The 24,178-nt window shown below is 40.8% G+C and overlaps 1 protein-coding gene across 2 annotated transcripts in view; it reads right to left on the bottom strand.

The window, feature by feature from the left end:
- Window positions 1-20,348, bottom strand: part of NKD1 (NKD inhibitor of WNT signaling pathway 1) — a 107,649-nt gene extending 87,301 nt beyond the window's left edge. Inside the window, exons 1-3 of one of the 2 annotated variants that reach the window (XM_032195473.1) lie at window positions 20,043-20,348; window positions 19,868-19,900; window positions 19,507-19,667 (exon numbers count right to left, since the gene is read on the bottom strand). In XM_032195473.1, the coding sequence (XP_032051364.1) occupies window positions 19,507-19,667; window positions 19,868-19,900; window positions 20,043-20,067 (219 nt within the window). In that variant the 5' untranslated portion in view covers window positions 20,068-20,348. The remainder of the gene's footprint in view (window positions 1-19,506; window positions 19,668-19,867; window positions 19,901-20,042) is intronic. The other variant, XM_032195472.1, reaches the window with a different exon arrangement.
- Window positions 20,349-24,178: the final 3,830 nt, after the last annotated feature.

Here is a 24,178-nt window from a genome sequence, read left to right as displayed (position 1 = left end):
CATGTGAGCATGACTGTACACCCATTTCAGTATATTCTTTGCCACACAATTATGACTGCCAGAGCCTAACTCTAAAGAAGTCAGAACTAAAATCCTTTTTGAAAACAGACACCATGCAGAGTCTGATGGGCTTGCTCGCCATCATCTCGGGCCCATCACACACGTTTGTTCACATTATCAGCCTTTGCTCAGAGTGAAGTCAGTCCGCACATGCGTTAAGTGCTACACATCAGGCTGCAGACACAACGGGTCATGGCACAGGAGAAAGCCTATTCACTGCCTAGCTTACTTGTTCTGTTCACATCTGGGCAATTGTTTCTTACTGCCATAAGTTATCATGTCTTGAGACAAAAATTCAAATTTGGAGCCCTAATGTCCCGCATACTGCCCAGTCAGACCTAGCTGAACAGATAGCTCTTACCCCAAATGAGAGTTGTTCTTCCAATTGCATTTAGGAAAACAAACAAACAAACAAACAAACAAAACACTTCATCTCAGTCCAACACTTAATTCTTAGTGTTCAGCTTTAGGTGAAGAAGTTCAGCTTCCTAAAACCAAGGCTATTCACTGTTTAAACCTTTTCCCATCAATTAACTTCAATTGCACAAGCACCAAAATGTAACAAGCAATTGAAGCTGAAGCATCAGCTAACAAACAAACACTTTCCTAAGAAGAGAACATGATGGGACATTCACTTCCTTTCTTCCCTGTTAAGAGCGTAATGCTTTGCATTTTCACTTTGAGATAATTTATGACAAACATTATTTTTCATAAACAATTAGCACTTGACATTTGCAGCTCTACTAGGCTAGTTAAGCTGTCCTTCTCTGCCAGAGTACTCATGGTTTGTCCAGTAAAAGAAAGGATCTGACCCCAGTAGAAAGAAATGTTTTCTAAAATGAAGACGCATTGAAAAAGCAAGACTTACTACGAACACAGCACAGCTCTAAAGCCACATGGGCGAATTTTAACATTTATATCCCTGCTAACTAGAGACAGACTCAAAACAAAACCACAAATATGGAGAAAGTTTGAATCTAGATCAGAGTTTTATAGCTCACACCCCAACTCTTCACTTAACAATGGCTAGAAGATGCATTTCAAATATTAGTTATTTTTATTAGTTATTTTTAAATTACAATATTTGCTCCATGCACAGGAAATGAGTTTCACAGAATCACAGAATTTTCTAGGTTGGAAGAGACCTCAAGGTCATCGAGTCCAACCTCCAACCTAACGCTAACAGCCCTCCACTAAACCATATCCCTAAGATCTACATCTAAACGTCTTTTGAAGACTTCCAGGGATGGTGACTCCACCACTTCCCTGGGCAGCCTGTTCCAGTGCCTCACAACCCTTTCAGTAAAGAAGTTCTTCCTAACATCTAACCTAAAACTCCCCTGGCTCAACTTAAGCCCATTCCCCCTCGTCCTGTCACCAGGCACGTGGGAGAACAGGCCAACCCCCACCTCGCTACAGCCTCCCTTGAGGTACCTAAAAAGAGCGATAAGGTCACCCCTGAGCCTCCTCTTCTCCAGGCTGAACAAGCCCAGCTCCCTCAGCCGCTCCTCGTAGGACTTGTTCTCCAGGCCCCTCACCAGCTTCGTCACCCTTCTCTGCACCCGCTCAAGCACCTCCATGTCCTTCTTGTAGCGAGGGGCCCAAAACTGAACACAGTACTCGAGGTGCGGCCTCACCAGAGCTGAGTACAGGGGGACGATCACCTCCCTAGCCCTGCTGGTCACGCTGTTCCTGATACAAGCCAGGATGCCGTTGGCCTTCTTGGCCACCTGAGCACACTGCTGGCTCATATTCAGCCGACTATCCACCATCACTCCCAGGTCCTTCTCCGCCTGGCAGCTTTCCAACCATTCCTCTCCCAGCCTGTAGCTCTGCTTGGGGTTATTGCGCCCCAGGTGCAGGACCCGGCACTTGGCCTTGTTGAACTTCATGCAGTTGACCTCAGCCCATCGGTGCAGCCTATCCAGATCCTCCTGCAGAGCTTTCCTACCCTCAAGCAGATCGACACACGCACCTAACTTGGTGTCATCTGCGAACTTACTGAGGGTGCACTCGATGCCCTCGTCCAGATCATCGATGAAGATATTAAAGTTTAATAGTATATCTTTGGGGATTAGCTTTGTTTAACTGTGCAAGCCTTTGATTCAAAGTCTGTAGATAGTATTGCTTTAGTTGTTACACAGAAACCAACTTATTTCCTAGTGGGATGCCTCCTTTGCTCAGATGGTCATTCACCTTAATCCCTGTTAACTTTATGGGATACCATACTGCACATATCATTGGCTGTAAAGGAAGTCCTTTATCCATGTTTCTTGGCCTTCCTCTATTCACAGCATGAAACTGCTGAAGATAAATATGCTGCTGAAGCACTGGAATGGGGTAGTTGGATATAAAGCAGTATATTCTCCTTACAGGGGAATTCTCCATCTCTAGACAACATAAAGCAGCTCCTGAGGATGAATTTACTGCTTTTCTGCTTGGGCATATTGCACCATATCATGACCCCACTCTGTACTGCGAGTGAGGCAGCAGCTGAGAGCTGCGCTGCCCCGGAGCTGCCTGTGAGATGACTCTAATTCACTAAATCACAGCTCCCTTCAATTTCCCTGCTGCCACAAGGAAGGCAACAAATACTGTTGTTGTGCTGTCCTCTCCTTAAAACAGTTCTGCTCCTTCATAAGGAGCTGGGCCATTCTCCACTGGATCTCTAATCACAAATAGGCAAGTAAGGAAGTAGGAGATATGAGGAGAAATTCCTTAAGCTCAAAAACAAACAAATATGCTATGCAAATTTTTTGTTATCAAAGCATACAGCAGGTACGGCACGTTTGGGCAGTACGCATGCTGCACGCTTGCCTCCAATGCTGTGCTGTGGTGTGCTAGCCAGTGCAAGATGGCAAAAGGACTGCTCATGTCCCAGCAATGTCCCAAACATGCACCCTGCTAGTCAGACCGGCACGTGGCTTTGTTTCTCCTCTAAGGGTTTAATTTTCTGAACAACATAGTATTTAAATCAAGCTAAGGCAATGGCAATAGCTGTTAGAAGAGAGGTCTCTAACACACATAGTGTTGAGACCTGAAGAACTGGGAGGGTAAGAGACACACAGGGCAACTGCTGAGACCATGTGATCTGTCAGCAGTAGGTGGCAAAGAACTCTAAGACTCCAGGAGGATGGGAAAAAAAAAAGTGCTCAAATCTAATGCACAAACTAACATACACTGACTCCAGCCAGATTGGCCAAACTCTCCAAACCACAGAACCACAAGATTAAGAAAAATCTTACAATTCAATGTTCAGAAAAGTCTTCATTAGATAGAAAATAATGGGCTCTACGATGCCATTAAGTCCCCTATAGATGGGCAGAATTCATCTGGATTTCCTTTATGTTGATAAGGAGGGGGAGCTGCTGGCATGGATGTGCCTGGTTGCCAACAGCTGGCTGTGGGGTGTGTTCATTGCCAATGGGACACCAACACTACATCTCGTGTGCTCCGTTGTCTACAAGAGCAAATGGCATTCTAAGCAGATACTTCAGTGGCAGCAACTAAAAGGCTTAGGAGTATTCAGCACAAACCACCGGCCGATGTTTCCAAACGTAACCTGGTAATACATCACTGCCAGCACCACAAGGAGGAGGGAAGAGGTGTTAATTAACCTGCAAACCTGCTCCACTTTGCGCTCCAAACAGTACAAAGGCCCAGCAGAATCGGAGGCATAGTTCACCCTCATTATAAGGCTCTCCATTACAAAGCCAGTGCAAACAAAAGGCTACTGCTTTGACTCACCACTCCACTTCAGTTCATTGTAAACATTTTGACATGCATTTCACTCATGTACAAACTCTGCTGCTCCAAAGAATAACTTTCAAGAGAGGGTAATTTCATTATTCAAGTGAACACCAAGAGAAGAAAAAAAACTCATCTCCCTGCAAAGCCCCAAGTCTAGCTGGACTGAAGATCAATCTGATCTGACCTTCAGTCAAATCTTTAACTTGCATTTTTCTTCTCCCTTATGTCTACATAGTCCATTTCTTCTGGTAACATTAGTAAGTCCTACTTTCTATATTATTTACCTGTTATGGTTTATACACATGCTAGCCATATGCTCTATCCCCACATTCCAACTGATCTTGCACAGAATCTATGTGTCACTAAAAGTGAGGTACAGCAATAAGCAGTCTACAGCCATCACCTCTTGAATGCACATGTCCTTGGACAGGGGGCCTCCACAAGCAGTGGAGATTCAACTCATACATTAAAGGCACACCCCTTCTGCCACCTTCTAACCCTATCCAAACCCTCACTCGCATAAGTGAGAAGACTCATCTTTTTTCCTCCATATTTTAAAACTGCTTTAGTTAATTCAGCCTTTTTAAAATGAGATATCTTGGGCCACTGGGTTGTGTTGAGCATTGGACAGTTCAAAAAGGCCCCTTGCCAGAATAAGGTCAGGGAAATTACCGTAGAACAACAACAACAACAAAAAATGTGTGTCCCCCCCAACAATGAAGAATTGTATAAACTCAAAAGGAAAATGTTATATATATATATATATACATACATATACACACACACAAAGAACACTTTGCTCAGGAGACTATGCATCAAATACCTGGCTTATTCACAACAGCATAGCAATGAACAGCATAAAAGATCAATTACAGTTGGTATTGAAGCTCTTCATGAGCTTGAAATGTTTCCTTGCCTACCTCAACAAACTTGTTAGTTAAAAGGATAAAACCTACCCCAAATTCTCTGGTGGGGAGGTGGGAGAAAGGGGGGTAGGAACAGGTAGTTTCAAAGAGAAGACAAATGACTAAACAAGCAGTACGTGGTTAGCTATCTTGTGTCTCTGAGAAGATTTACATCTGAGTGATTTGGGAAAGGATATACAGCTAATGTTAGGGTCTAGACGGGAATACACAGCTCCTGTATCCCATTCTAAAGCCATAATTCAGAACTTGAGACACCAGGTAGCACCAGAGCAATGGTTATCCATCTCTGACCACCCACATCACAAACACCTCCCAGCTTCATACCAGGCCCACAGACCAGTCTTCTAATCTCAGATGACTTCAAAGCCTACTTACTTTGTGATTCAGAGTGCTTAAGAAAGCTGTACTTACCCTGTTATCCTATCTCTTTAAACACAACAGGACCAACATCCTATCCGTGAAAATCCCAACCACCAAGTAAGGGACCCAAGTGGCTACACTGGTCAGCCCAGTTAACAAAAGCACACCCTGTTATCAGAGACACAAGGACTGCATGGTAAACTTGTTTCTGGACTGATGAAAACTTTAACTTGGTAGGGATATTTCTGCCATATATACTTATATATGGACAATATGGGCCAACACCACTTGTTAATGGATAAATCTATGAAATGCTCTAGTAGAACATGTAGCCTCTAATGAACAAGGGACCTGCTAGTAATTATTATCACAAGATAAAAATACAAACAAATAGTATTTTTTTTTTTTTTAAATGATTGAAGTAAAAAGGATTAAGGGCCTTTTCAGTTTGAAATTCCCAGATACCCCTTTATACCCATTCTCACCCCTTCCCCTTAACCAAGTCAAAGATTCTGTTACATCTTCTGCATATGAATTCTAGATTCATTTGTTTGACCACATCCCATTACCAAATGAACCCTAATTTTCCCCTTTGTGTCCTTTAACAAGCCTGCATACAAAAGCTGAAGAAATGTTCTATTCTCTGCCTGCTTGCTTTGTTCAGGTACACAGGTCTTACATCTCCTCTACCCAACCCTTCCTCGTCTTTTTTAAGAGCATATTTTCACCCAGCCCAAGAGGATTGCTCTTTGCTCATTCCTGTTTGTTATATTTATTGTGACACAGGATCATATGAGATTGAAGGCCCAGAAAACCCCATGCTGTGTGCCTTGCATAAAATGTACTTTCTCTTACACTAGAAAAAGGCTTACATGACATATAGTTTTTATAAATATATATCTATGGAATTTTGAAAGTAGGTAAAAACATTATAATATCATAAAGGTGGCAAGGAATACAAAAGAAGAAAAAACCCCAGTGAATAAAATCCTTTTTTAAAAGAAGGGGGAAAAAAAAGGAAAGAAAACTATGCTTAACACAAACTCCTTCATGAATTCTCTTTATACTTCCAGCAACAAGAATTCACCATTCTGCTGACACTGTTGCTGACGCTACTGAAAAAGTCACCCAAGAAAGCTCACTTTAAAATGAAATTTTATAAGGACAGAAAATAGGGATTTGTAATGAAACATTTCCTTCTACTTAATCGCAGTATTATTAGCATGATTGCATAAAGTCCACTTGGTCATTTTAATTGATTTAATGATAAAGACTATTTTTAGGCTGACTGACACAAGGAAAACCACTTAAAAGGGAAAAAATCTGAAGTTACAGTTACCCCCCAAAATCCCCCCAGAAATGATTTAATACCAACAAGACATTCTTGTATTAACTGTTTCTAATATTGCTATTAATTTTTAATACTACCGTCAGATTCCATTGACTCAAATCACTGAGGAACTATTAAATATTTACAATCATCAGTCAAACAAGGAACCTTTTCAGCTCTTTACACTTATAATCATGAGGTATAAACCTTCAACTTCCATGCAGAAGATATTTTTAAAATGAAGAGCGCATTTCCCAGAATAATGATGCTCTAATACCAAACAGCAGCTCAGTTATTTTGTGTTAAGAAACCAAAGCCCTTCTTACACAATTTCAAAGCAGCAGCTGTGACTTTGAAACTAGGAATTCATCCTGGCCACCTGCTTTAAAACTAGCCAAAATAAATGTGGTGGGATGATTCCTGTTGATAGCCATGGATTGGTAGGGCAGCACAGGTTGTGGCTTTAGGTCCTAGAGATCACTGACTTCTCCAGAATCTTGTCTAGATGACAATTTTGGAATCCAGCTGCATCTGAAGTCTGGATTAATTATTAAGTGTTAGGTTGTGGTACCATTACTCAGGAGGAAACTTCATTGAACAGTTGAGATATATTGCTCACAGAATGCCACTCACAGTATGAGGTTTTATTCCCATGGCAGATGATCCTTTTCTATCATTCAGCATGCAGGAATTATCATGGTCTTACTTGTAAGGTATTTTCTTTCTTTCTTTTTTGTTCTGTTTTGCTTGCTTTTTAAACTCACATTCACAGTGGTAATAGTAGTAAACTAAAAATTGATGACTTCAAAACTTCCAACTAACCTACTTTTCTTGCCTTAATGAATACAAAAACATTGCAAAAAAAAAAAACAAAAACAAACAAAAAAAAAAACACAGTGTCCATCAATGGATTTTAGTGGAACATGAGAACTTCACAACCATAGCACAATGCACCTCAGGAAATATTTTAGGGCCTAATCCTGTTCTCAGGGTTAATGGACTTCAATAGTAAAATAATTTGGCCAGTAAAATCTCAGTCATTTCTACCTCTCAACATTAAAAAAGCATATTTTTGCATTAACCTGAAAATAATCCCCTTGAAAACCATCTACAAAGTACTACAGAAGAAAAATAAACCTTAAATATTTAAAAGACATATTCCTAAACACTTATTTTAATATAACATTGCTAAAAAAAAACACACATAAGAGGTTGCTGGTCCTTTCCACCTTCTACTCCATTATGCCTTGCCTTCCCCCCTTTGCATGCCCCTTCTTCAGAGGCACATTTCAGAGCACGTACCCTACTCCAGCACTGGTGCTGCTGAGGTGGGAACAAGCACTTCTTACAACCAGTAAAGGGCCCACAACACAATCTTCAGAGAAAAGCCTCTGGATGGTGCAACTCAAAAGACTGCTGCAAGTTTATTTCTTGCTTTTTCTTTTCCTATAAATTACTCCCCTTTTGATGTCTATTCTTGTTCTTAAAAAAAACCCACACGTCAGGTTAAGATGAAAACTGCCCACACGACAAGTTTGTGTTTACAAGCTTAAGAGCAAGTTTCATTTGAACACAGGTCAATGCCGCTTTAAGAAAACATCACATACCAAAAAAAATCACACATGGTTAGAACACATCACGAGCAGAGAGGAATTGTGGACTCAGCCTGTGAGGCACCGAGCCAGCCTGAGAAGCCCTTTGAAGTTAGAAAAACATCCTCTGGTCAGAGCACATTTGTGAAACCGTGGGACAGGCGCTTTAAACAACATTCGCTCCGAGATCACCTGCGGTGTGCCAGTGGATTGGCGCCTGTGTAACTTCAACAACGTAACCCTTTATAATCCACAAAGATCACTCGCTCCAAAAATCAGTCCTGTCAACTGCACACAGCCTAACGGCTGCATGGTGAAACCTGTACCACTTCACCCGCTGTCAGACTCACTGCCAGACACTTACTAAAGACATGTGAAGTTTGTGTGACCCCTGGGTAAACAGAACCTGGTCAATGGGAGAAAGAAACAGTACTTTATGTGGACAAAGAGGCACTAGTAGAGAAGGAAGGCATCACCCCACAAGAAAGGACACTCCAAACCCATGCCGTGCAAACCTACATGACAGCTCAGCACACACCAGGGTACGGCATAGAACACACTACAGTTGTTGTGAGAAGAAAGGTTCTTGGCTGCTAGTGGCTAATCCTGGCAACGCACACCTTATTTCCACCTCAGTTACAGGGGGATGGGACTACACATCAGCAGACAGCTTTCTCAGTGGAGTCACTTCCCTCCACCCAGTGCTGTCAGCCTGCTGGCCCCAGCGAGTGGTACCAAAGCACCATAGGGCCGCATCCTAGGCCCAGCCCATCTCTCAGACCAGCAAGCCTCTCACAAAAGGGCCTCTCCGCCATTCCTGACACCACTTGATATTGAAGCCAATACACGATAACAGAACATTTTGAAGGACCAAATCACATGTCTTGTTTGGAGCATGGAAGGAGGAAGCCTCGCCCTGTCTTTGGATATGGCTCCTGCTGATACTAGGAGAGGCTCTGACCATACAGCAGGGCAGGACTCTTTCCTAACTTAAAACATACCTCTAGACGCACAACACTCGCATTTTTCTTGTCTAACGATGAGCTGTCCTGTTTTTCCCCAGTGGTGCTACAATTCTCCTCTTTTTTGTGTGTTTATTTTATTTCTTTTCTTGCTGACCAGGATGGTTGGCATTGCCATCTGAAACACACATGAGGACAGGCAGATTACTCTGCAGGGCTAATACCTCAGTCTTTTTGTTACTTCCACAAGACATTACCTGTTGTCTGTTATCGATTTATTGGCAAATCTATGGGGCTTCTCACGGAAGGCCTTCAATTCCTCTTTTTCCAGGACAAGGAAAATCAGAGATGGCCACAGATTAAGGAGAAGTTGTTTTAGCAGAGGTATGATTTGCCTTTCAACAGCACTGTCCAGTCTCTCCTGGATTAGTCCCTCTAGTCCTCCCCTCCTGCACACGTTCAAGGACACAGAGCAACTTCAGCTTGCCTTACTTTTGACTTTCCTCACACAGTTCTCAAAAAACAATCGTTTTCATTGCTTTTTTTTTTCTTCTAATTACATCAAAGAAAAAAAAAAGAAACAACAACCAGTTAAAACAGCACATCTGGAAAAGAGTGCCAACGTTAAGGCCAATTACCAAACTGAAATCTATGTAGTATAAATGAGTACAGTATTTCCTTCCCGAACACCGTGGTGGGTTTTTTTTGCACACTTCCCTTCTTGTTACATGTCACCATGCTTTAATCCAAGAACAACCGTCTTTCAAAGAAAAGCCCCGTATGATAGCTCTCATTGCTATACATTAGTCCTGAATTAAGGATTTGGTGTGCTTCCTACCAGTCACAAATTGTTAAAAACAGCCTCCAATTAAAAAAAAAAAAAAAAAAAAAAAAAAAAAAAAAAAAAAAGAACCTGTGGTGCAATACTGTAACAAGCCAAGCTAATTAGATAAAGAATGCCTTCGTACAATAAAAATGTACTATTTTAATGGGTTTTAGGCTATTTGCACAGCACTGCTTTTCTCAAAACATGCTTTCTAAACTTACCTGCAAAATTACGTTGCTAATTACAAATAAGAATTTAAGTGGCAATACAATTGTGAAAACCGCTCGCGAACCTATTATAAAATGACCGGCTAAATTACATCTGCAGGGGAAAACACACTGCCATTCCACTAGCAATGTAGCTTCTAGAGAAAGACACTATCAGTCGCACCACTTGAACCTTCCCTGCTCTTCCATTGATGTGGCAAAAAACAAGATATAAAACCACTGAAAGCAATAAGAAATTTCCCCTCTATTATAGCAGGGCTTTCATATCAAAATGTAAGTGCCTAAAGAAATATTGCAGAAGTTTTCAAGATGATCTAAACAGGCTTACCCAACTGCACTGAGTTAGTTAAAAATATACCTTTAAAAATAATTTATTTATGGTATTCTGAAAAACTCCTTTTACATATGTATCCACATCAGGAACAAGACCTTGCACATAAGCTTTGCCTAAATAAAAATTGCTTTAACTGAGATAACCTGTGAAGTTTATCCTCAAAATAAAATTAAATATTCAGGATGGATAAATGAGGCACAGTTTTTCCATGGGAAAATATCAAAGTATTATTTATTTTTTCTGTAAGTACTTGTTTTGAAAAGCCTTTCCTCCCCACCTGGGCTTCGGCTAAAAGCCACAATCTACATTTAAACAGTGTGTATGCTTTAGAAAACTATCAACCATCTTTCTTTAAAGCAGAAGCATATAAAATTATTTGATCCACTTTTCATATAGAAAGTCTAGGGCTGACCATAAAGAAGTAGGCAGGCTCCCAGTATAAACTTACCAGGATTACATCAAAGACCTTCCTCTAGGATCAGACGATTGATTTCTTCAATGCTTTTTAGAATTTCTTCCAGGATATTTTGGGTTATTGCCTTAGACCTTGCTCAGCTGGAATGACAGATATTCTGTTTGCTAGACTATGATGTTCTCTCTTTATAGGGGAATGAGTGTCTGTAGTTTATACACACGTACACTATGTGAACAGAGACAGACTTGGAAAGTTCACAAGCAAAATTATTATTTATTGTTTCAAAAAGAGAGTGGTTTATTACTGAAACACTGATACAGGCTTAACCACAGCATCTTATGCAATACAGAGACTGCTTGTTATTCTGCAAGCTCAAGGCTGGGGCACTCTATGCTCAGAGAAAATTCCTGCTCCCCGAAACAGGCATTTGTTCTGTATATCCACTTAATACATATGACTTAGCATTACAGCCACTACTTTTTTTTTTTTTAAAAAAAAAAAAAAAAAAAAAAAAAAAAAAAATACAACTCTTGAAACTAACCTTCCCAGAATTATAAAAGATTTTTAAGATAAGACAACAGGAAGCAGCTTAGTCCTTATCTATTGCTATCAAATCTTTGGGGAATCAGACAGAAAACTATCTCCGAGGGCAATGTGACATACTACCCACCATTCTCCTTCCTCCCCCAAGACAAATCTATCACCTCTGTACCACTCATCATTTGCAACAGAGTATGGATCAAAAGATTTGAGGCTGCTCCCAAATCCCATTTCTCCTGCAAGACAGTACTTTGTTCTGTCACTTCCCTACTGAGTCTATCCCCTTATTTTATGCCTCACAGCATGTGTGGCTGCACCCCAAGATCAAACACCCATGCATGATTTTCTTTCACAGATCTTGAATCACAATGTTATACTTTAATAGGAACCTCAATATGCTTAATCCCTTTAAAGCTGCCACGGTAATGCCCCCAAATGCATTAAATTCCACCCTAATCACAAAACACAAAGTATTTCTTTGGATGGACAGTGCACAGACTGTTCTGACCACATGCCAATCCAGCTCTGAGCTGAAGTTACATACAGCACTGGATTTTGTTAGTCTGAGGCCTATGGATACACAGCTGAAAAAAATATCTGTGCACATTTAGATCTTTCTACTACAAATTTTTCTTAAAACATAACTGAATTCCTCCCACATTTTAAGGGAGGATCTCATATTCTCAGGGGATTTGCACTGGAAATGATATAAGGGACCAGTGACACTGAGCCTACATTAAATCTAAATTCCGTTACAAACAAAAATGAGAATGGTAGATGGCACTTTTGAAGGAATTAGCAGGACACCCTTTTGCTATCAGATAGATGAGTTTCAGAGTTCCACTGAATTTTCAGACTGAGAAGAGATATCGATGAATATCAAACTATCAGAGCTCTGAGAAAAAGCAGAAAAGCTACTTGCCTGATGAGTTTTAATTAAGATGTTTTATTAATCAGGAGCTTCAGATTTAAGAAGCAACTCTTTTTATGTGTTCACTTGGAAGGGACCTTCTTTAAATCAGGGAAGAGAAGTGGTTCCCTTCTCCCTGCCCAGTGGCTAGTCTGGTAGGATCTTTTAGGTGCATTTCTACTAGCCTCTTCTTGAGCACTGAGGAGCTCTTGGGCACAGATAGCATTTCGGTCTCCCCTAGCCACAGCATGGTCTTCAGAGGAGTGAAAGGATTTAATAGCCTAAAACAATAGGATCATTTATTGCCCTATGATACACAATAGGCCACACCACATGAACAAGATCAGTGGTACTCAACTTCACAGCTGTCACAGGACCTCCCAAGACGACACCGCATCATTCCCTTCCCCAAACAATTAGATTCTGTATGACTAAAACAGTTATTTCTCACATATGACAGGCACATCAGGTCATGTAAGAAGCACACATGTAGGTATCGGGGCTAGACACTTAGCTGCAGATATAGCCCTGTCTGAATGTGAAGTCCCATTAAAAGCCAATGGACCTGTCATTAATCAGTGGATTTGTGGTTACATGACAGTTTACTTGCAAGATGCTAACTATACAAGACTGTGTGAAGGATCACACAGGAAGGAATGTGAAAAAGGATCTCACATGCTCAGAAGTGTCATTTCTATTCTGCGAATTATGGGACAAAGTCTTGTTTTATTTTTATCACAGCTATATGACATAGAAGTTTACAAACAGCAAACACATCATATGGCCATATGCCTTGTAGAGAGACCAAGACAGCTAGAGTTGAGCCTACAAAAGTCATTTCCCCCCTCTCTTAAGTTGCACAGTAGTAGAAGTGTCCATGCCAGCACAGCCCTTTCACCATAGCTAACACCACTGGCATTCCACCACTGCAAGACAAATGTCATGAGATACTCCAATACAAACATGCTTTCCTGGCTCAGAAATCAGACACAATGAAGATTTTGCATTTGGAACTTGGTTAATAATTCTTGAATGGAATACAGTCCAACTCAATCTCCCATAGCTGTACTTACTCTGCAGGAGTAAATACAAGCTTAGTTTTGCTGCCAATGTTGGCAGATGTAACTAAATAAATTCACAGGGAAAGTCTATTTGACCATTTCTTCACATTAATTTTTTTGAACTAAAACTATACCTCATTTTCCATAAAAGGTATTTATAGATATAAAAGCCTGAAAACTCCTGTCTGCCTACTCAACGTAACTAGTATATTTAACAAACTAGAAAAGGGGTTCAGTCACCAAGAAATACTCCAAGTATTCTGTACGTGTCAACATCTACCATTTACTCTTCAACCTTGTTTTAATGCTGACATTCATGAGGCAAAATTCATCCACAAGGATTTCTATAAAGGCCAACATCTGCATCAGGGGAAGCAATGTTCCATTTTGATTTAAATATCACCACCAAACAATTATTTCCCCAACTTCAGAAAAAAACCTAACTCACAAAGTTTCAACACTCAAGAGACTTCTCTTTCCTCTGTTCCTAACCAAATTCAAAAGAAACCATAAAAGTCAACTAAGATCTCCTTCTGAAGGGTGCCTACAAATATCCACTTACTGAGCTCCTCCTGGGTCTTATTACAGATCTCACAAAACCGACAGAAAAACCTTCTGTTAATGAATGCTGCTATAAAGAACATTCCCATATGTCAACAATCGTGCTACAAATTTCCCATTCTTGTTATAAGCAAAGTTTTAGTGTAAAGTCTGGACTAAATTACTTACATTTAAGTCATTAGAAAATATAACATACCGTTGTTACTTTTCATCCTGATTTACAGAAGAAAACGTAACCAAGGCCTTCTCATCCAGAAGATTTAAGGTTTTGCTAAGCCAGGAGGGACTTTCAGTAGCCCAAGAGACATAGCTTTCTCTTATCACTTAAATGAGGACTTCACCCAGCTATTAGGCAGAATAAGCTTCCTTCTTACAAGCACCATTTTAGAGAGGGTGGGAGAAAGAGTTGTTAGAGATCAAAAAAGTTGTTTTAATGAGACTGTTTGCAGAAACTTCATGGACCATTCAGCTTTCCAATCAACATCCTAAATTAAAAGTGTGCCACGTTAAATCTGAAATACCTATAAAGCAAGCCCTGATGAAATACAGACTGCCTTCCATCCACCTCCTCCATATGGCTCAAGCAAAGTCAACTTTTAATTTCATAACACAAAATATTTAATTTATGCTTTTCTTCATATGTCAATTTAACCTCCGGCACATAGCTTTGAAACCATGTAAGGATGTCTAACACTTTCCATATGGCAACTGAATTGTGGCTTTTAATTGCACCAACTGGTATCATTCAAGGATAATTCCCTTGGAATCCAGCTTTCTGCTACAGTATTGGCCAATTCACTAATCTCATCACCATGGCACTAATACGTTCAGAGACTCTTTGATTGTTAATATTCATATTATAATTTTCCCAAACCAAAGCTGTCAAGATAGACTATGTGCACTACTAATTAAATTATCTGGTTTTGTTGGCACCAAATTTCAACACAGAATAAGATTTTTCCTCTTTTTCTTCCAATATCAAGTTTGGAAATTTTATTTTAAACACCATACACATAATATTTTATATATCAAAATATTTTTTCAGTCACATGAATACACAACACTGCCGGTCTTTTGTTTCTTTCAATCCTCCAGGTCAACACAAATAGTTATCCCTATAATAGTAACATTAACGTACTTTAAAGCAATTCAGCTTAAAAGACCACTTCAAGCCATCACACAAGATAGCACCCAAGAAAATTTTTAATTGATCTTGTTACTCTGTCAGCAAGAAGAGAGTCCTTCAAATGTCATTCTACCCATGAAATGACCCCAAAGTAGTGCTACAATTAAATCTTCCACTCCAATAGCCTTTAAGGCATCACATACACAGGCCACTAAAGAAGCCTCATTATGATTTTCACTTTGGATGAATACCCTATCCAGCTGTGTCTCTCATAAGGCTATGTATTTTTACATACACAGACACATGCTATTTAGCAGTGGGGAATTGGGAAGGGCTTTTTTTATTTTATTTTATTTTATTTTTAAATTCATGAAAGACCAGGCAAGAGGAACAGTGAAGTTGACACTGGCGTAGTCCCCTCTCAACCATGCAAGGAATGCCCATTAATGTCACTGGCAGTTACAGGCACAGAACAAATGGAGAACAAACCCCACATCAGAAGCAGCAATGTGCCTCAGTGTGTCTTACTGTATTAATCCCAGACCAGATACTCAACTCTAATATCAATTAGGTTAGAACATGAGGATCACTAGCACTAGCCCTTCCAGTTGAAGTTGTAAACTAAAGTCTTCCCTATTTTACCCTAAATGATTACTTCCAACTTGGCTCAATATCAGCTGGTTTGAAATTTAATTAAAAATTAGATTCTTTCCAGTTCCAAACACTGATCTCAATGAGACGCACAACCAAGAAACTAGCAAAATTTCTTATGTCTTTGAAGATAAAAGTAAATTGAACTAAGCAATGCCATATTTAATATTCCCCCTTCAGCACAGAACTACTTCTCAGTTAAATAAATAAATACATGTATATTTGCAAACAATGTTGATCTCTAGAAATGGTTTCCAAAAGTAAACATGCTGAATAAATTTCAACTTCAGAACTATACAGAATAATCCACAGTGTCAGGAAACCTCTCCTATTCTCAGGGTACAAGTTAACTCATTCATAAAGCAGCAGCAGAAGTGTATTCACTTGCTCTAACAGATTTACAACCCCAGTGGTTTCAATTAGCTTTGAAAATAGAATATGACTCCGGACCTCATACTTTTCATAGATGCAACAGAATTCCTTTTTTCTTTAATTCTACATGATGGAGAAGGGGAAGGGTGCGGTCCAGCCCTCAGCCTCCTCAGTAATTAAAACATTTAGAGCAGAGCAGCCCCTGCTGGGCGGGTGGCAATGGTTTAATGAGATCAGAGCTCTTAGCCCAGAACAGAAAGCTGTTTACACACCAGAAGTGCGTATTTCAAAAACACTCCCCTTCCCTTGCTTGATGCCTTCACCCAATGATTTACTACCACGAGATTCTCCTCAGATGACTGATGCATCTGGCAATAGCTAGACACTGATCCATTTTCTCCCAGTTAATTGGGGTGGGGGAAAATGCAACAACTGAGAGAAGTTTGCTTCAATCAAGAAATCTCAACACTTCAGTTTAAGAAGATAATAGGGATGCTGTATGATGGAACCCTGCCAGTGTCACACGCTCCTTGACTGACCTGACAGAGAGACTTGCCCTACACAGCTGTTAATGGGAGTCATCTATGTAAATTTAGTCAGTCTAGAGAGGAACACAAATTAAATTTTATTGCTTTCCTACACTTGTCTTTAATCTTCTTGTAAAAGGCTACATTAATGCCCCTGTACTCCAGTGTCATCTCCTCTGGATAACTAATTTAAGCGAAACAATTCAGTGTCTCTTGAGAGAAACAGCCTGTCAGCTCCAACCAGAATTTTTTGGTTATACAGAGCAATATATGTCAAATTTCACTATCACATTCAACTTCCAATCCAAATGATCAAAATCCTCTAAGTTTCAGACAACTGAAGCAACCGAGTGTTTTCTCCTCCCATCAAAAGTACTTTGACACCACCCCAAATTTCACCAAATAAGTGAAACATACTGATGAAAGCACCATCAACAAAAGTGTGGTTAAGGATTAGGATTAAGAGGAAAATTATTTCTATTTTTTTAGTTTGTTTGTTTAAACTTGATGTTTCTCTGGATGCAAATATTTTCATCAATGTCTGATTTAATTCTTTCTGCTGTGAATCACAAGATGAACAATTAAGACCTATTTCAGAAAAAAAAATAATATGAGAAACCAAATTTCCCAATTGTGACAATAGAACTGTACCATTTCACAATGCCTTGTAAGCTAACTGAACATTTTAAGAAGAGTTTTGAAGCAGTAAAAAGAGTCCTTGGTTGGTTGTTGGGGGAACACACAACTGTCCCACACAATCCCATGTCATTGACCCTTAAGAGAAGTGACTAGCCTTTCTACATCTTGAGGTGAATGAAGAACCAAGAGGTTAGGCTACAATCCACTTTGAACCTTGGTATAATTATATAAGAGATGAAAGAGATCTTAGAAGAGAAACAGTTGTGTAGTCTCATTTATGGAGTCAAGAGCTGTGACTCCATAATCCTTGTCAAAGACTGTACATATGGCACATCTGTTTCCAATGTAGGATTAGAAATGCATCCTTCCATATTACCAAAAGTTCATATTTTAAATGAACTTTAATGTAGCTGTCATAGTGTTCCTGTGATAGGATGACAATTCAACTAAATCAATTAGCAGGCCATATACGTGTGCAGATGCAACCAAATATATTAAGCAATAAATTGCCCATATTTGCAAGCCTTCTGAAACAGTTCTATCAGGATGACAGTAAAAAGCCTTATGGGCACAGAACTTTTAAACATACTTGAACCTATTTGTAGTTTTATAACGTAGTAAAAAGCATCAGTTAATTTTTAGTTAGTGGCTTGCTAATTGCTGACCTATCATGAGGACACCTTGATTAACGTGAGAAATACTCTGTTCTACATTCCAGTTGAGCAGACCTCGTGGAACTGAAGCTTTGTGAATAGCAAAGTACTCTTGATAACAGTTCTGTTTGTTTTGAAAAGTATTTTCTTCCGCAAACTATGTTCTGCGGACATAGTTTGCAGAAGAAAATACATCTCATAAAGCTGAAGTCAGTGATTTTGACTTTTAATTCCAGTATTTTAAACGCACATTTAGTTTGGTGAGTTGAACTTTCTTTCCTGGAAAATATATACACAAACAGTAGAACATGCATCTGAAAAGCTTAACTTACAAAAATGGATATAATGAAAGCTAATTAAATGCACATTTTTACTCTTTGCATCTGTACCATACACATACAGATACCATTATTAATGTGAACATCTGTCCTTTGACACATTGTCTCCAAGTAAAATACAATAATATCACTAAAACCAAAGATACCTGTAGGATAAACACGTAGCAAAGTGATTATGCTCATCATTTACCAACATTTACATCAATATCCTAACCCCTTCACCTTATTTTAAGTGACTCACAAATAATTTAACCTCCTTTACATAGAGTAATCATGGAACCTAAAAAGAGTCGCCATTTTTCCATTCTACACATCTTCCACGCAAATCAAGACCCCACCTAAAGTGAAGTATGTCTCATCTCTTCTCCGCTTTACAAGTTAATTTTTCCTTTTTCCTGAGAGGCAAGGAATTCAGGCTTCTGACAATAAAGCTGGTGGCTAACAAAGCAAAGAACCTGGTGGAGGTTTGGTGACCCTGCTCTGTTTGTGCTCTCAGAGACACATTCCTTGATGAGAAGCACAGATTCCAATCTCCCCATCTCTCAGGTTACTTTTCCACTGATGCAGCTTTCAGTGCTTGATCATGAAAGCCCATGAACGTCAAGGGGAGTCTTTCAGTAAAGACCAATAAGCTCTGGATCATACCCTAAAACACATTGAACTTATCTGAGAACAACCGCCTTTGTTTATCTCTCACCATGCCATTTTGCTTAAACACACAACATTTAACAGAAAAACAACAATAACTCAGCTTAAACATTTCTTCCAGCCCAGCTTTACGTGGGAAAAGTGGAGGAAAGAGGAAGGGTGGAAAATGACCAGTGTGTGGTAACAGCCAGAACAAGTGACATGTGCGGTAACTCTTATGGAGAAAGTCAGCCCCACATTAACAGCAAAGAGCAAATAAATAACAACATGCTCTTTGGGGACTTCTCCTTTCCTGAATTCCTCTGCCAAAATGTCAGAGACAAACTTGTGCACCAATCAGGGTTCACAAGCCTGCGCACACTGGCAGGGTGCTGGGCTCTTTCCAGCGGTTCTCTGTACGTTCCTGTTTGCGAAAGGTTTTGTTCTAATCGTGCTGCCCAGACACTGGAGGACAGGTCCTCCCTCACTCTGCCGGCTTTTGTACCAGCACCAAGTTTGCTCTGCAGCTCCCAACTTCACCAAAGGACAGATGGAAACCACCCACGGGCAGCCCCTTGGAGCAGCATTAGGGTAAAGAAAACCCTTCCTTTGCACAACTGGCCCTGGGGAGGGAGGGAGAGAGGGATGGAGAAAGAGCTTTTGGTTTCCCCTGTTTCAGAAAGAAGAAAGGAGGGGGCGCAGCTAGGGAGCTGACATACCCTGCCGCTGGAGAGCCTGCAAACAGCCCGGTGCTGGCAGCCTTGGAGTCCCGAGCTGCTGCCTCCGCTGCTGCTGCCGCTGCCCCCGGAGTATTTCTGCTTCACCATCCAGTCCTCCAGCCCTTTGCGAGCCAGAGAGGCGTTCACCGCAAAACTATCACCTAGAAAAGAGGAGACAATGCCGCCACTGAGCCGCCCGCACAACCCGCCCGGCCCCCGGCCAGCCCCGTGGCCAGCGGGGACCGGAGCGGGACCGGAGCAGGGGAAAGTTGAGGGGAGAGGGCAGGGGGCCGGGGGCAGCCGCTCGGCCCGGGGGATTCAAAGGCGTTCAAAGTTACTGGCTGGAAGGAGCCATCCCTACCTTCCGGACTTTCTCTGGGTTTACAAACGGCAGCTAGGCAGATCCAGAGGAAAGTGTGTGGGGGAAATAATAAAGGAAGATCGTTAGACACCAGTATAAAATCACAGCAACAACACACAAGTAAAATCCGAATAAGGGGAAAGGGCTGAGGAAGTAGCAAGTGAAAGGAACTAACCATGTTTCGAGTGAAGTTTCCCCATTTCTCTGCATTGATCTGCAATTACGATTCATTTGACTGCTTTCAGTAGGGTCAGGTTCTGTTGTTGTTGTTATTTTTGTAGATGTATAAAATCCCAGCGTGCTTAAAAATCCATGCGCTCCACTTCTCCCTGCTAAAGCAAGAGCGAATCTCAGCTCCCCTCCTGCAGCCCGGTCCGGCGTCCCCTCTCCGCTCCGCTCTTCCTCCTCTCTCCTCTCTTTCCCAAAGACAGAGGCGGTTACAAAAGACCTTACTTCACCCACCGGGGAACATGATTGACACCTCATTGAGATTAGACCACTTGCAGGCAGCCTCCGCCTTCCCATTGGGCCGCGGCGGCACATGAAAGGGGCGAGCGAGCCTTTTGGAGGCTCCAAAAAAAAAAAAAAAAAAAAAAAAAAGGAAATAAATAAAAAAAAAAAAAAAAAAGGGAGCAGCAACAGCAGCAGCAGCCGGGGCTCGTTTCACTTGCAGCCAGGCACGGGGCGCTCCGCTCCCCGCGCAGCCCCGCGCAGCGCCCCGGCTCCGGGCCCCCGGGGTGCGAAGGGCTCCGGCCGCCGGCCGGCACCCCCCGCGCTCGGGTGCGCTCCCGAAGCCTTCGCGACCCTGCTTAGCAACATCTCGGTTCCGAAGAAAGCCAGCGTGTCTGCAAGAACGGGGCTTCTACTGACTTGGTCCTGCGTGCTGCCTTCCACCGGCGTCTTTGGTCACGGAAGGGATCCTACCCAGTCACTGATAATGCCAAACACAGGTTTTAGGGGCTGATCTGGAACCCCTTCTCAGTGGCTCAAAATGCTTGCAACATGAGGACAAAAGACTAGGTTTTCTTTTTTTTTTTTTTTTTTTTTTTTTTTTTTTTTTTTTTCAGTCAAGTAAATGAGATTGAAAAAGAGTCTCCTCTTCTGCTCCAGTTTATGAATGATATATTTCTTACATATAGAATAAACTAAAAGGAAACTCGCTGTTTTATAAAGAGAATTCTCACAGTCATTAAAAATTTGTTTCCTTCCTCTGACTGGTCATTATTTTTCTCTTTATGAAAATCACATCTCTCTTGAGATCCTTGTAGTTGAACTAGGAGAGATAAAAGGGAACAAGGAGAGTGTGTAGTAGATTCAGAAGGAGAAAAAAATGCAGGCTTCTGAGAATTCTACTCAAGAAACTACTAGTCCAACTGTGTAGGGATTGACCCAGATGGGCCTGGTCCAAAAACTTCAAGGCCACATCTGTGCTTTCAAACCCATACGTTTCAAGCACAGGGAAGAAGGAGTTAGACTTGGGAGCTCATCTGAAATAAAGATTCAAAGCATATGTAGTAACACTTCTGCAGGGAATTGGAACGGGGAGAGGAGGGTCAGGCTTGGAGCGCATTTTTAGAAGAAATTCCAATGCACATGGATGTGGTGAAGGTCTGGTATGAAATGACTGCACAGCGCAGCCAGTGGAAAGCCATTAAATGAACCATTCAATGCCAAATTGTTCTTTGGATGGCTGCAAAGTCATTTCTCACATTATTTCAACTATTTATCTGTCTAGCAAAGAAAACACTTGTGTTGTGAAATGCAGCCATTGCAACAACATCAATTGCTTGTCAAATAGCTAATAACATGCATATTTTTGAATCTCTTTCTTTTTTATGTATTTTAATAATTTATTTGGCCCATTTTTTATGTTGTGTATTTAAAGTGACATATTTGTTCCTTTGAAGATTTTGGGGAGGAGAAAGAGGGAAAGAGATTTAGATGAAGCAGACTCCTTGGGGCATAAGCCTCACCTAGACTATGAAAACTTGGAAAAACTCTCTGATGGATATTAAAAGACATTTGAAATTGTAATATCCATTTTTAAATTGTAATACCCTTAGCCTAGAGTTTTAAATACCTTTTTTTTTTTTTTTTTTTTTTAACTTCATCAGCAGATGTCTTATTTGCAATATCATTTATCTTCAGTGTTTACAAGAAACAGAGGACACCTTTGTGGAAGTGCCCCCCAAACAGTAAGGATTTATTAATGTCTTTTGTGAAATGGTGCCCCCATCACCCAGCTGTTGGAAACGCATGTTGGCCTTAGAAATGTCACGAGTTCAGGTCTGAACCAGCAACTGGGGGAAGAAGCTGTCGCTTTCACAAAGGAGCACAGAGGTCCGCTTGTGTCACCATCGTGGAGACTAAGGGACTTGCGTTTATAACAGTCACTATTGTGCCATCTTGCTTTCATATATGCAACATTTGTTAGAGTTTAAAGCAAGCCCTTTTCAATTACAACCAATCTGAAAAAATGATGTTTTCAAGGAAGAGCAAATCTGACCCAAAAATCCCAAATTTCGGTAGCAGTCCAGGCATCCAGTGTGTCGGTGCTTGGGCACAGGCATAACACAGACAAAGACATTACACTGAGTAGAAATCACAACTGTGGCTAGTGTTCCTCCCCATGGGAAAGTTTCAGGTACACTTAAAGGGCCAAATCTTGAGATTCTGAGCATGTTTTTGCTCAGACAAATGCCAGTTGATTTCAGGAGGCGTTAGCATGGTATAACAACTAAAAGGAGACCTCAGGATTTGGCTCAGTAGAATTATAATGATCCTCAAAACTACAGGGACTTCGAGGCACACAAAGCCTTTTGTTTTTCCTTCCATGGAGCCAGAAGTGTGTTAAGTAGTGACGTCTAGTAAAATATCAGAGTAAAGTACACCATTCATAAAACTGTACTGATGATTAAAGGGTCTTTAATTCAACCCAGTGACCCCAGTGGAATTTTTAAAGTTTGAAAGCCATGATGTAGAGTATTATTCATTGCCCTTTCATTATTGCTGACTATGCTCTACTTTTTCAGAGGATGGAAAACCTTTTTGAACCTTGTTATAATACAATCTAGTTGATGATAGGAAACAAATGTATCTTACCAAGAAACAAGTGAATAAGAGCACTCTGGGAATTAATTTTCAATATCAAATGTGTAGTGAAGTTAACGACAATACTTGCAATAGCACGGGTTTTATCATTTGTTAGATTAAGAGGAGCTCTCTGTACCACTGAAATTTGGTTTGTTGTCCCAACAAAGAATGGGGACTCATCTAGAGTACTCATCTACACAGTGATATCAGACAAAACCACATGTCTAGTTGGATTCTATATTTGAGTATTAGCTACGGAACAGAGGGCAAAAATAAACAGTGACCTAACATATGGTAATTAAAGTAAGCCAGCATTGAAAATGTTCAGATTGAACATGCACCTAAAGACGACTAAACATGGTATAAGGCTACATGAAAGCAAGCATCCTAACAAGAGTTGTTCAGAGGCCGGGGTAGAAATACTACACTATGCACTTACCACGTACCTGGCCTTAGACTGGTAAATTCAGTCAGAGATCACACAGGACTCTCACACCAACAGCCTCAAGTGGGGCTCTGCATGGTGCCTGCGGAGGGAGGGCAGTGATGCACCGCCATCGTGCAGCTTCTGACAACGAGGAGCAGAGGGAGGAGGGCAAATACCCGTGGCAGATGATAGAACCATGCTGCTTTGCCTGAGTAATGGGGTAAGTAGTTGGGATAGTGCTTTCCAGTTCTTCATTTGTCTCCTTCCATTTCTTCCCCTCTTCGGCCATGTTCCCATCCAGCTGAAGCCTCCCCAGGTCTGAGGTGCATGCTGTTCTCTTCCATCTAGAAGTGGCATGCAGGTCATGACATCCAGCAGAAATAAGGGTTGAATTATGCTTTTTAAAGTGGGAAAAAGGTATGTAATTCTCCAAAAACTTTTGCCCACCGAGGCAGTAATGTTCAAATGGTGCTGCTCCTCTTCATTACTGCATCTATGTTTATATCTTGCAGAAATATTTTAAGAAGAAGTTGCTTAGTTGTGAAAGGAACATATACAAATTTTGCTTCAAAGACATTGTTGGTGCGTTCAGTGCCATTGTCTGCAGCAATATGAAATATAACTAAGTTTGGAAGATTTGGGGGATCCAGCTGATACAGAATTTGGATCCCTGATGCTCTCAAAATAACAAAGAGAGGCATAAACCACACTCAACCTCCATTTCAACCACTCTCCAATTAATTCCCTTTTTATTTCATCAACAAAGAACTGCTCACAGTTCTCTTTAGTAA

The sequence above is a fragment of the Aythya fuligula genome, chromosome 12 (genome assembly GCF_009819795.1).
Source record: "Aythya fuligula isolate bAytFul2 chromosome 12, bAytFul2.pri, whole genome shotgun sequence".
In the NCBI taxonomy this organism is placed as follows: Eukaryota; Metazoa; Chordata; class Aves; order Anseriformes; family Anatidae; genus Aythya; species Aythya fuligula.
This window is presented reverse-complemented; position numbering and strand designations above follow the sequence as displayed.